At 41.2% G+C, this 14,343-nt stretch overlaps 1 protein-coding gene across 1 annotated transcript in view; it reads right to left on the reverse strand.

Annotated features, from left to right (window-relative positions):
- The window catches only part of TMEM132D (transmembrane protein 132D), a 257,878-nt gene that overhangs the window by 41,821 nt on the left and 201,714 nt on the right, over positions 1-14,343 (reverse strand). The window contains exon 5 of the mRNA XM_086761324.1: positions 1,889-2,032. Within this exon, the coding sequence (XP_086617450.1) occupies positions 1,889-2,032 (144 nt within the window). The remainder of the gene's footprint in view (positions 1-1,888; positions 2,033-14,343) is intronic.

Genomic DNA, 14,343 nt, shown 5'->3' on the forward strand with positions numbered 1-14,343 from the left:
ACCAGTTCTCTGAAAAAAACTAAAAAGTTAGTTAATGAGTGAGTTAATGAGTGAAGACTTAGTACACTGACTTCCACCCCGAATAATTTATTTCAGTTTTTAAACCTAGATGCAGTCCAACAGTTTGCTAAATTTAACAGATTTACCAGACACAAAAGAAGCAAAAAAAAAAAAAGAAAGTCTCTATTAAGACAGCCAGAAAGACACATTTAATCAGAAAATAACAGCATGGTGGCTATTCAGAGAAATAGAAACCCTGAGTAGATTCTAAAAGGGAGACATAAAAAATGTTTGACTTTGAAATTGCTTGGATTCATCTTGTATATAATAAATTACCACAAAGAAATTACTTAAAACAAGTCCAATGAGTGTAAAAATTGCAATTTTTTGACCAAAAAAAAAAAATCTGTTTTGAGATAGTTCAAGAAAGATCACTTAAACCTATATCCAGCTCTATTCTTCAATTACTCTGCTCCAAGTTGCCACTCCCTCTGTGACATTAGATTACTAAACTTGTAGGTGTATCTCAAACTCCTAAAAATTTCTCATATGACACTAACAATCCAGAACCTACACTCATCTTTGCCTATAAAGGCCAAAAATGTCCACTAGGAAGAGTCTTTTTCAGCTAATAGGGTCCAGGGAGGCTTGCTTTGGAGCTAAACAGTACCCTCAGCTGTCTGAATCCAAATTAAAATGAACTAACCTAACAGGGAGAAAGCTTAGCATTCCAGTGAGCTTTAGGCTAATGTGAATTTCAGAAAGGCCGAGTCCTCAATATGGTGCAGTTCACAAAAGTTAATGGGATAACAGTGATTCCCAGCAGCTGGAGTATTTGTAGTATTTGTAATCATTTTGTTACATGCTGATTATGTTAAAAAAATCAATTTTAACTTTTATTTGTAGCCATGTGTCTTGTTTCCTCTTCTCAAGTGCCACAACAGATAAGTTTCTGAAAAGATAAAAGTTGCCGTAGACAAGCCAACCTTTCTGCCACCATGCTGGAATACTTTCCACTGTATTTCCCATAATTGTGACTGCTGACTACATCCTTCCATTACTATTTATTTGTGTTAACCATTAACCAAGCCAAGCAGGAATATGCATGACTACTTACAAGCTTTTAGTAGTAATATTTGTGCAAGTTGAAAGCCTTCAAGAAGCAGCAATTTTCTTGAGGGTCCAGTCTGACCCTAAGATTTCAGTAACAAAAAGGCACATAAAAGCCTGCAATCTCCTCACCACTGTCCAGGAAAGGACACACTGTGAGTCAGAACTAGGAGCAGCAGTATACTATTGGCTGCCATTTATCTTTCAAGGAAGTTCAGGCTATAGAGCTGCTGTACAGAGTAAACCCACTGGCCAAGTATCTTATCCAGTAGTTACCCGTCCATGACTGGCAGCCAGCATGTTTCCTATGAGACACCCTATTAGCAACTGTGACCAAAGAAAATGTCAAATTTAAAGCTCTTGTTGTTCGCAATACAGTACTGAATCAGTACCAAGAACTTTGAGTCACACAGCTCCTGTTCCAATGCAGCAAATCAACTCCAGAGGAGTTACCTCCTCCTCTTAGAACCTCAGCTGACAACCTTCCTGAACCTACACAGCCCAGATAGCTGAAAAGTAAAAGGCAAAGGTATAACGAACTCGGAAAATACTTCAGAAGTGGAAGTGGCAGACAATTCCAAGGATTTGACATGCAGGATGCAAAATGTGTGATTTTCTGTTTGCTTTATTGCTCCACTGTACCAACATATGCACAGCAGTGACAATAAACATGACTGTCAGTAGCAGAACAGTTAGGAAGGTGGAAGAACTCGTCATGTTAGAGAACACCATTGTTTTGTAGGACCTCTGCCTCTGCAATGGAGCAATACAATCCTACCTTTATCACATCTTCATCTGATGATCTGCACTCCACAGATTCCAGAAGGTCAGTCACAGTCCCATCATCTTCCACAGAGACCACTTTGACAGGGACAGCCACTGTTTTCCCGGTGAGAATAGCTGTATTCAGGATCTCTGCTTCCTAAGAGACCAAAAAAAAAGCCCCTTTAGTTAATATATTTTGCTATTACTTCATTACTACCACCCAGATTCAGCTTTATTTTAATCTCTTATGGATATTCCAAGAATTGTTCCAAGTGCAGCAAGGCAGAAAATACAAATTTCCTCCCTTCCATCCTGGAACCAAACTCCCAGTCCTGATTCAGGGTTGTTCAGATACTTGTCATGCTCTAATTACTATTTAATGAACACTCACCAAGTGTCAGAGTAACCTAACACATGGGGAATGATCCTGCACCACATAAACAAGATGGACCTTGCTCCATCCTGAGGAGCTCACTGATGATTATACTGATCACATAAAAATAACATCTTAAGTCATGCTGGTTTACCCATAAAACCTCTTCTGTGACACCATTGGACAAATACTGCCAACATTCAGACTGAAGAAATACTGTATAATTGTTAGGGAACAAGTTTGGATTGAGGACAGTCAGAAATCCACTTTGCCTCAAATCTCCTGGGTGATCTTCACCAAGTCCCTGCAGAGAGGGATGTCTTCTGCAATACACACACTTTCTAACTTCCAACCTGTAGACAGCCTGCACAGGGACAGTAGTTGCTACAAAAGCCACCGGATAGCACAGTAAACCTGCTGGCATGTGGAGTATGCTCTAGCATGGCCTCTGACTGCACATTTGGCTGGTTGGACATGCAGGCTGGTCATGAGCATGGAAGCAACTCTGGTCTTAGTGGCAGGCTTCAGGCTGCTCTTTGGGCCGCAATGTTGGCAGATTCAGCAATTCACAGCCTGTAAAGTGGGCTGGTGGCACTGTCTCTCGTGACAGATAATATCTTCCCCTGCTGTGCCTCCTAGTCTAAGAGCGCCACCATTCTGGTCCTGCGTCAATGGCTACGTGTACCACAGGACTGCGAGGAATCAGACATTTTTCAGGATTTCTCGGACTTACCCTGGATCTCGTTGGGTAATGGCAGGCAAGCACTTATTCACAACTGTTTCTTTACCTTTTCAGGAGGCTCGTGCAAAACCATCCTCTCCCAAAAAGGAAGGATGCTGAGAAGGGCCTGGGCTTTTTAAACAAAATGAGCTCCGCAGTGACTGGTGTCACTGGTACGCCATTGTTGTGATGATTGGTGCAAAATGCATGCCTTCTGTTTGATTTATCACTTCTAATTTAAAAGTGCTGAGTTTTGATTCTATGAAGAGTACGAGACCCAACAGTGCTCTCAGTTACCTGGGTGTCACACCGTCTCACACAACAGATATTGCTGACGTGTGCTAACATACAGAGTGAGCACAAATTGGGGAATAAATTCTTCCATTCCTAATTGCAAGATACCGCTCATTCCTGGAAATGCGTCTGAGCTTTTCAAAGCCATGCCTGCGAATCACAGACTATCCCATAGAACAAGAGGCTCTTGATTTCAGCTGGCTCTTGTGAAATAAAGGCTTCTAAAGGCCCCCAAGTGCGAACTCCTCATTATCTAAATAGCTCATGCTATGAGCTCTGAGACTGACCTGATTTTACTTGTGGAAGACAACAAAGTGGGAGATTGAAACCAAGCTACCAGAAGATGATGACTCCCCCTACTGCCTCTTGGGCTGAAGAGAAGCTGAGATTTCTCTCATGTAAAGGATACGGATCAAAAAGGTCTTTTCCTATTACTTAAAGAAACAGAGACACTTTATTCGGACTCAAAGCAATATTTAAAGAAAGAAAAAAATGCCTGGTCTTTTGACAGCTGCTTTGCTAAAGTTTCCCTATCCCCATCATGATCTTTAGGGGAGGGTGAAATAGGATTTCACAAAAAGAGAACTTAAGAAGAAAATCCTCTCTCTCCCTTGGTACAAAAGCCCTTCAGATATTTTGAAATTATAATTCATACAAAGGTGAGAATATCTGCCTTACTGTAAGGCCCTTCTGTCTTGAGTGCACATTTGTTCTGAGTAGAGAATATATTATTCAAGCAACTGGGATCTCAGAAAGCTTTGCAATTAAGTCTCCAGGTTCTTTTATTTTTTTCACATCTGGGCTTTGCAGCGAAGTCATTGCATGTAGGTTATTGAGACACTTTTGTCACTCTCCCATAGGTTCCACAGAGCTGCAAATGGGGGCAGCTTGACAGAACAAGTGCTATTAAGCATCCACGACACTTCCAGAATCCAGGCATCGGGTCCTGATTTTGCAGACACTTGGGCACGAATCTCATTTCTTTGGGACTGTTTGAAACTCTACCACACGCCTAACTACTTGCACCTTGTACAAGCTGAAAAGACCTGCTTCCCCAAGCAGGAATGACCTTATTCCTCCAGTTGATACATTACAGTATGACATTTGCAATTATTTTATAAAGCAAAGGGAAGTTTAATAACCAAGCCTTTGAAACAGTGTGATTAATGAGGTCTGCTTACCAAAGGCAAATGTAATTTCCCCTAGCAAGAGCTAGTAACTGAGAATGATTCTCACAAGCTTCCAGAATTTCTTTTGAGTTTCCAAATTTTCCTAGTGCTGGCTTTGGATATTTTGAATACAGTCTGCATCCTAATATATCAGCTACCTGCCACTTTACAGAGACACATGGAAAACCACGTTATTTAGCACTCAGCTATTTCACTGTCATTACCCTGTTTTCCTTCCCAGCTACCTTCTAAAAGCATGTGCATAGCACATCTAGCCCACAGGGAATTGCTGCGTGTCCTGAGCCTCAGTTGGCTTCAAAGCTCAGTAACAAAGCCTCAGGTCCTGTCCCAGAGCTTTCTGTCTAAAGCTGCAGTCTGACAGATCTGTACTTAACCCAGTTGTGTGAATAATCACAATGACTTTAATGAGAGCACTTAAATGCAAGGAGATGAGCATATTCATACCTGATTCTAAAGTAAGGAAGCAAATGTATATGTTGCCTCTATCCAAAATCAAAGATCCCAGATTCAAAGTCCTGGAGTTTTTGTGTGCATCCATGTTCTAGATCTATGTTCAGAATCAAACTGTTTGCAGAACTGTGCATAGTCCATATCAGCACAATGTGCAGCATGTGATAGTACTGCTAATTCTTAGAAAGTCATAAAAATCTCCAAAACAATCTTTGTCCCCCCTCTCTCCAAAAGAAATGAGTGAGGTGGGGGGCAAGAAGTAATGCCTGGAGTTCAGAGAAAGGTCTGCGGTGATTTTCTCATTTTCTTTCTATCAGCAATTACTTGTCCTGTCCCAGGAAAACAAATTCATACAATACTTCTCTGAAGCAAAAGAAGGGCAAAGCAAGCTGGCAATGGTCCGAAGCTGTGCTTATCTACACTAGAATAACCGGGCTGGGTATTCTGTTTGCAGGGGTTTTTGTACCTCTGTGTTTATGGACTTGGAGGAGGATTTCTTTAGGTACCTGTTTTGCATCTCACCATTGAACACAGAGACATAATAACCATTTACACCAATTTACACAGCAGGGGCAGAGTAAAACACTTCTTTGATCATTTGTTTAACGGCTAGAAAGGGCTTAATGTTCCCCTGGGGAAAGCACGTAAAAATTATTTCATTTTGAGGAAACAAAGATGATACTTACTTAGCTATACAGAGATTTATAGTTCAGAGTCTCAGCATGTAAAAGCTATAAATCTAAATAGTTACTAATTTCAAAGTGTTACTTTTTGCTGCTTAAGTGATAAAGGAATCTTCTGAAGAAATATGATGTTCTTTATCCATAACTAATACAGATTATAGAAGATATGATGTCAGGGCATTGCAAAATGGGAATAGTTAGGCTTTTGCAAAGCTATAGCCAAATATTTTAATGGCCAGAAGTTGATTCCCTGAGCAGTTATTTAAAAAATGTTGAACTTTCTCTAACTATTACATAGCATATCTCTGTAATTCACGTACACCGAACCCACAAAATAATAAAATGAAATAATAATAGCAAGCAGAGAAAAACATTTTTCTCCATGTAATAGAAACGGAAGACCAGGTAATCTTTATTCTGAAATTGCTACCACGTTGAAAAAATACTGATACTTTTAAAGAAGATTCTGGAATGAGCGTTCTTTGCCTACTGAAGATATTCATATTAAATAACTGAGCATATTTAAGCATATTAAGCCCTCCAGCAGAAACATATTCAGAAGATGTACACAGTAAGCATCTATTTAAGTAGAAATGCAGAAGTGAATACCTATCAGTTTTTTTTCAACTTTAATTGGTAGCTTCTCTACAATTTAATTTCCCTTTGGACATCTTTTGCCTTATAACTCCTGGGGTGAAAGAAAGGACTTTAACAATATAAATCTTAAGGAATTTATTTTTCTTTCCCTAGTTCTCTCCATGTACACAATATTTCCTAATGTTTGTATTACTAATTACTTTTAAAAGAAATACATTTATGACTAACTCATGCTTAGCTTTGAGGTCCCACATCAGATTTATGTGACAAAGTTTAGTAGTATCTGTCAGTATTCTTTTCCAAAAGCATTTTAGCACAATTCAATGTGTCATTCCAGTGCCGAATCCCTGTTAGCCCTCACAAACCTCACAACACTACAAGCAGCAGCGAGCAAGACACTAGCTTGTTTTCAAAAAAGACCTATGGACGCGTTTCCTCCAAATAACTGGGGCTGATCTGCAGCTCATACCCTTCAGCAGAAGTACTTGTCTTACTACAATACACAAGGAAAAAAGTATTAAAAAGTCCCCACAACACAAAAATATATGTTCTATAAGCACAGCAGATGTCCAGTTACATTTTTTATTATAGTAGTGGAATATATTTTTGCAGGTTAAATATCTAACTTCTAAAATCAAGCATGTTTTTTTTTTGTTTGTTTTCAATAGGTATCTTGGCTTTTGGGTTTAGTACAGACTGCAACAGGGAAGAGAAGAAAATGATCACTGAAATCTGCTGAAGTCCAGGGCGTGCAACCAAATGAGAATGAATAGCTGCCTGAAAATCCATCCCATTTGGCATTCATTAATATCCTCCATTTTCCTCTTTTTTTTTTTTTCCCTTTTCTATTCATCAGCCTGTAGAACACTAATCCAGGATACCACCTTGAATCTCTTCACTATTTATTTTAAAAAGGCCTAGATCTTCCTCCTCTTCAGCTAGCAGCCATCTTATTTATATCAGAGAATCCATGCTTCAGTCATGCATAACTAATTTCAAATCTTATTTAGCATCAAGTCTCAGAATTAAGAAGCTAAGTGACAGCTGTTTAATTAACTCCTTAAGCTGATTAGAAAGCATTACAGAAATCCCCCCAAGGAAGAGTTTATAACTGTCAAGAGAGCCTAAGGCCATGTTAATGCTTCTGTTTAAATTTAGTAAGCTTCTAAACCAATAAAGTCTAAATGCTTGACATCCTCCTGGATGTGGTCAAATTCATCTTTTTTCCTCATGTTACGACTGCAAGGATAGGAAACAAAAACAACAACATAGAAGAGATTTCAAAAGTCAGAAAGCAGCAGCTGAAGAATAAAGCAAATAGATGGATCTCTCTAAAGGAGACGCTGCGAGTTCATACCACCTAACACTCGATTATACCGGATTAGTACTAACGCTGGAGTAAAGCTGAGCTTGCACCTTAAATGCAGAGTCATCTCCCAGCTTCTGGTTGCAAGCACAAAGGTTTGTTCATTGGTTTTTAAAACTTAAATCCACCTTTAATGATAAGATTATGGCAGCTGAAGTACAAGTTTTAGAAGCAGCTGGTGGGGCTAGATACACGGTCGTGCAGAGGAACTGAAAAAGCTCCAAAGCAAATTTCCTCAGTTGTAGAACATTATTGTCAGCTCTGAGCTTGCAAACAGGTTGAGTTCAGTCCTAAAATATCATAGTACATGGTCTGAAAGCCTGAAATAAATAAAATACAATTCTGATTTCTTTATCTGCCCTGCAGTGATGTACTAAAAAAAAAAATAAATTGAAAAATTAGCTGTAATTCTTCTGTATCCAAAGGAATGAAGGAACTCTGGCTGGAAATAACACAAAACAGTCTCTGAGGCCTTTAATACCAATAGAAGAGTTGCAAGTACAAATTGAAATACTGCAAGGATGAAAAACGATGGTGAAACCTGAATGCAAAAATGTGAAAAGACTGACACGAACTTCAAAGTTAGCTCTTTGGTTTGATGCGCGCACCTTTCATTGTGCAGAATGAAATTTGAAGTCACCGGGAATGGGAGAGAGGAGGGGGGTATAAACGAAAATTACGTTTAATTTAAGCGCTTGCTACTTAATCGGTTTCCTTTTTTTCGTTGGTACAGGCAAGAGAGCTCCACAATCAGATGTGCTTAATATCAGACCTAGGGTTACAAGGGAGCATAAACAGAAACCCAAAGGCCTGCTTCTCTGGATGTATTTGCCTGCTGACTCCGGGTCTTCCACACAGCTGCTAGAGAGGAAAAAAATTATATATTTTTTTTTTTTAATAGCAAAATGTGATTGCAAAACAACTGGGGAGAAAGAAAGGAGTGGCAGAATCAATGCCTGAATATATTTTTCGTTCTTTCTTTTTCAGTCTGATTGCTTGAGAGGTTTAGACTGCCATGCGATGGTGGGTGACTCACCCCCGGCCACGCTCACTCCTCCTCCACTGGGGCAGAACCAATGCTTATGGAGCGAGCAGAGCTGGCGAGGATGAGCAGTGAAACAAAGCCACGTACACACATAAAGCACAGCAATCACAATTTTCCAGTTAAAAACAGAGAACAGCCAATGGCTGGATTATGCTATAGGGAAATAAATTAACATAGGATAATCACAGCGACTGCCTGCTCCTCCTACTGTCACATGAGGCATTCAGGAAAAATAACTAATTATATTTAATCTGAGACTTAACTTTTGCAAAGCCTTTCAGTTATTTTATATTCTCACTAATGAACTTTCACCTCTGTGTAGACAGAGTCTATTATTGCTAAGTTTGGGGGGGGGGCGAAGAAAAGCTAAATATATAAGACAGTGCTGTGTGTAGTAAACAGGGAAAGAAGGAGGAAAATAACAGGTAACTGTTACAAAGGAATAGTGGGATCATTAATCAGATGACCAGCAGGGAGAGGTCTCTCATTACCCAGCCTGTGATGTTCAGTAAAAAGCTGAAGAAGGAGAGAAATGCATCTTAGTCAGAAGCAAAACTCCAGGCGCTACTGTGACTGCCTCAGTGAAGTCAGGCTGCTGTTCCAGCTGGTAAATCCCCATGTTTCACGTCTGTATGTTGTTACGACTGGGCAATCCTGGTTTGTGGGCACTGCCTGGTATTGCAGGATGCAATTCCACGTCTTTAAGTGAAGAAAAAGCCAAGAAATAGATCACCTCACTCCGAGGGAGAGAAAAATGCCTTTGACTGTTGACTCCCTTTTCCTTATCTTTGTCTGCCTCGTGCATCTAGACTGGAATTGCCTCAAAACAGGGATCTTTTTGTTTTATTACTTGTGCAGTGCTCAGTCCACGGTTCAGATCTGAGGTCAAGCTGCTGAACCAACTCACAACAGGTAACAGTTGGCTTGAAGGTGAAACATGGCAAGCGCACAGCAAACGCCAGAACAAAGCAGGGTGACAGGACATCGCCTCTGCTTGTGGTGCTGCTGTTTACAGCCCCGCTGCTGGGATAAACGCACGCAAGTGTTCAACGTATTTAACAGTGACTTTACAGAGCAGAAGTGTGTCATTTTAAGCTTGTATTTTCTGCTGAGGATTTCTGGGAGCAGGCAAACTACCTAGAGAGGGTAGTGAGCTATTTAGCAACAGGACAGTTTGTAACGTTACCAGTAAGCTATCCATGCTGTACTGGATCTCCTTTACACTTAGACTGCTGAGGAGTCAAACCCTCCCACAGGAACTCACTTTTTTTCTAGCTGTAGAGTAAATGCAAATTTTAATTTGTCTCAGGTTTAAAACTACAAAGTCCCTTTAATGCTTTGATGTCTAACATTTAGGAATTGTGTTAGCTTATTTTGGCAAGTCCTCCTTTGGTGTTTTGGTGGTTTGCAGTGCTAAGTAGGCTACCATGATCCCACGAAGCTGTCATGTACATTGTCTGTTTATCAAAGTCAGAGAGCTATGAAGTCTGTGAATTGTCAGGCTGTGGTTCTTCAGAGAAATTGCTAATTAATTCACAGGCTCCAAACCGTAACTCCATGAAGCTACGCGTGCCTACTTCATTTTGGTCTCTAGGCAGACTGCTTTAGCTGATAATCAACAAGGTTTGCTCCTAAAAGCAAACAAACAAACAAACTCGGGGAGGATTTCTTCTTTGCTTTTCCCAAGCTGGCTGCCAGCACTTTCAGACATCATTGCAGGAGGGGGAGGCATGTCTGATCGTCAAAGGAAGGCCTTTCAGAAACGCAGAGCTGGGAGATCTGGCCTAAGGTACAGGAATACACTGTGTCTGATGCTGCTGAATTGCTGAGACTGGGTAGACTGGTAGGGACATGTCATGCAAAATTAGCTAAATCCAATCAAAATTTCACACGTGGGGTCAGTATCTCAGCTCCTGGATTGATGTGCCAGCGCGAAGGCTCTTTTGATTCTCGGGCCTGCAGTCAGGAAGCCTAACGCAGAGGTTTGGTGCCTGCAGGGGTTTTGGAGCTCCGTAAGGGGTGAACTGTGGGATGTGATGCAGGGATTTCCAGCAACAAAATGAAAGCTCTAGGATATCACTTCAAAGGAAAGATGCCAATGAGACTTTGGCAATACAATTTAGCAGAGTAAATATTTGGTGCGATGTGTAGCAGAGCCAGAGCAACTGGGGTCAAACTGACTGAAACAGCTTTGCTTTTGTGGGCGAAAGCATTAAAAATCCCAAAACAAATCACTGGCCTTGTTTAATATGTTTAGGTTTATAATTTTTTTTTTTCTCTTTCTTCCACAGCTTGCTGCTGTCATTCCCAGGCTGTATTCTGAGCTGCACAGGGAACTTTCCCATCTGCCATACTGCGCTAACCCCCGTGCCCTCGGTGGTCTGAAGGGAATACTGAGGGACATGGCCAGTGAACCCTTTCCCCATCTGCCACACAGCCCCTTGGGGCCTGGCCAACAAGGAGCACATTACAGCAGCCCTGGGGATGCAGAAATATCCAGCAGAGAAATTTGACAGGTTCTTTTCTGTCTTTCTCTCCTTTCCAGAGCCAGAGAGCAACAAAATCTGCATACTTCCCTGCCTGTGTGCTCTGCTCCTCTCCTGGACCACTGGCCCTGAACCGGGTGATCGGGCACAGACAGGGATCTGTGTCACAGGGACTCCGTCCTGCCCCGGTCCCTACTGTCTGCTCTGGCCCTGACCATATTTCTGCACTGTCACAGCCAGGAAATGACAAGCTGAAAGAGAGCGGAGGCTGGGAAGGGTGGGAGATGGGGAATGAGATGGAATCTGAAGAGGAAGGCGACAGGGAAGAAAGTGGACTCACACAGTTTCTCCAGGAAAGATTAGCTATTGCTTACAGAAAATACAGGAAAAGTATTGTCCCATTTCACTTTGTTAAAGCATACAGGACTTTGCAAATTTTTGTATAATACGGCACATGTAGCAGATGTTGCAATGGATGCTGGGCACAGCTGATAATTGAAGCTGTTGTCTTAGAGTGAGACCTCCCTGCTCACGCACGCTGCTCTCATGCTCCATTATCTGTTCTCTCCCTCCCACATAATCACCACATGGGATGAAACCTGTTTCTGCATTGACCAGAACTATTGATGCTATAGATTAGAAATGTATAAATGAGTCAATAATCACAGTACCTACATCAATTTATCAGAAAAGTATTTCTAAGTGCTGATCATCACAGAGGTACAAATGATGTGTCTTTATGCTACTGGCGAGCAAGGTTTCTGTAAAAGGCTTCCCCAGACTCAGGCCATGTGGGAATCAGGCCCCATCAGAATCCTCCGAAATATGCAAAACAGATGGAACAAAAGGCGATTCAATGTTTTATTTTCAGAATAAGTTTAGATTTTTCTATTGTTTTACCAACAAACAAATCCACAACTGAAAACAGCTTCAGTATCATCTTGCACTGTGTGATGATGCATCTGCTGAGGTCTGTCAGTGCTTTATGTAGAGTTTTGTTTGTACTTTGAAGCTCTACTGTGACATAGTCAATTATTTTCACACACTGAACTACTGCCATGAGCTTGCCTTAGTGAGTCACGTTTCCTTTGCCAGCCACGTGCTTACACTGACCAACCTGAAACCCGACTGATGTGAGCAGAGGCGCAGATGCAGCCCTCCTTATTACAGAGCTCCACAGAGGATTCCCCTCAGCTGCTGGCTCGCCTTAAGCTCCAACACCAAACACACAACATCCACTTAGCCTTTTGAATGTGAGGATCTCCATAGCCCAGGCACACAATGCAAATACCTCATTTCTACCTCAAAGTCCATGACTTTTTTTCCCCATCCTACCTAGCTGCTCTCTCACCCCAAACAATTTTATCAGCTTTTAATGTCTACCAGTCAGCTGGTCCATGCTTTTTCCCATGACACCTGCAGAGCTTGTTACTTTACAACCCTCTTTAAAATTCAGCTGTGCCATAGTGACTACAGGACTTTGCAAGTCTTGAGCAGATGTGTTTGTTCCTCTCCTCCCATCTCTCACAACTTTGGTTTAACTCTGTGAGGTCAAGCAAAACCTGTCAGCAAAAAAGGTAAATCAATAAGCATCAAATTACGATGTTTATAAATACATAGAGAAAATCAGAAAGCCATTTAACTTTCCTCACTTCTCAGAGAGGAAAGCCATTTAGCATTGTCTACAATAACAACAATCCTAACACATTGATCCACTCTGACATGATGTTAACACTGTTTTAAAAGTTCTGCTGTCTCCCTTGTGGTTTTCCAGAGGTGACGGCTGGGAAGCATTAAGGTTACGAGAGCTGCCTAAGCCTCCACGTTGAGCCACCGGCAAAGCCAGGAGCAAGCCCTGGAAAATCCTGATAGCAACATAGATGATATACAAAGCATGGTGGGAAGACAAGGAGAAAATGATGCAGTGATAATGAGAAAAAAAAAGCCAATTTGCAAGGATGAAACCTGTCCCAGTATGGCAAATAAGTTCCCACGGCAGAGCCAGAAAGCAAGGACTAAACTAGTTTTCCACATTTCTAAAGAGAAGAAAGAGGTTTGTAAGGAACAAGACAACTCATGATGTTCTGGTCACTGTGCAGAGAAGTGTCCAAGTTGCCTGTTCCAAAGTTTCCTTACAGATTGGCCTTGTAGTTTTTGCAGCACATTCATATTTAGGAATGTCAAGCAATAAGCAGCCTGAGCTAAATTGGGACCATCACAGGGGCCCTGGAAACCTGCCTCAAAACTAAAAATTCATTCATGAGCAGACTAACAGCAAAGCAGCGGGGAAGCCTGCAGCCACCAGGCTCTGCTGGGTTACTAATTAGCTCTTCATTTGAAATTTAAACAGAAACACAAAAATAAACAAAAGGGACATTCAGAAAAAATACGATGTTCCAGCTCCCATATGGCAAATGGGGCCAAAGTCTGCTCTGAGACATGTGACCATGACCTTCAGGAGGACACCATGATGCCTGGGGCAGAATTTGCATCACAGTATGTCCTTAGAAAAAGTCCATGACAGTGATTGAATAAGGACACTGGTCCCTGCCTGTAGTGGCTGCAGAGGTTGTATCCTCATGCCACTGTGGGTAAACTCACCCATTCGCCGTGTCACACCATGTGTTGAGAAGGGCATTAACACTGTATTTCTAGGAATAAAAGTACGCAAGTGTCCATATCCATACGTACCTTTGGTTATAACATTGCCATCTCTACAGCTGAGGAGCCCAAAATTTCATCTCTTCACATTTGGTCATCATAAGGAAACTTGGATATATTTTTTTTTTCATACAACACAGCAACCAAAAGTCTATTTCCAAAAAACTCCATTGTTACAACTCCCATGTTCATGAAGGCTTTTTTTTTTTTTTTTTGCCTGGATTTCAGTGACACTACTGTTTTAGAACTTTTTCAGTGTGGTTAGTCTGCGACAACAACTACTTCCAGATCCTCTGCAGACATAAATGGGTGCAACTCTGCTGATTTTGTAGATCTGCCAAGAAACCAACCCAGACATTTATTTCCCCTGCCATACATAAAGGCTATGGTACAGGACAGTATAAGAATCTGAATGAAGACGGAATATTTTTAGGTCTGATGAAGTAGGCAGAGAAAGAAAGTAGTGAGCCTGCAAGCTCTGCTTTGATCATTTAGCCTTTGCAGATTTGTGACAAATTGTTTTTTCTGCATGAATCTGAACTGATACAGATTTACATGAGTAGTTAAAAAGTAATACCAGTTGGGAAATAAAATCCCCAACA

Source organism: Chlamydotis macqueenii, chromosome 17 (assembly GCF_036417535.1).
Source record: "Chlamydotis macqueenii isolate bChlMac1 chromosome 17, bChlMac1.mat, whole genome shotgun sequence".
NCBI classification, from domain to species: Eukaryota; Metazoa; Chordata; class Aves; order Otidiformes; family Otididae; genus Chlamydotis; species Chlamydotis macqueenii.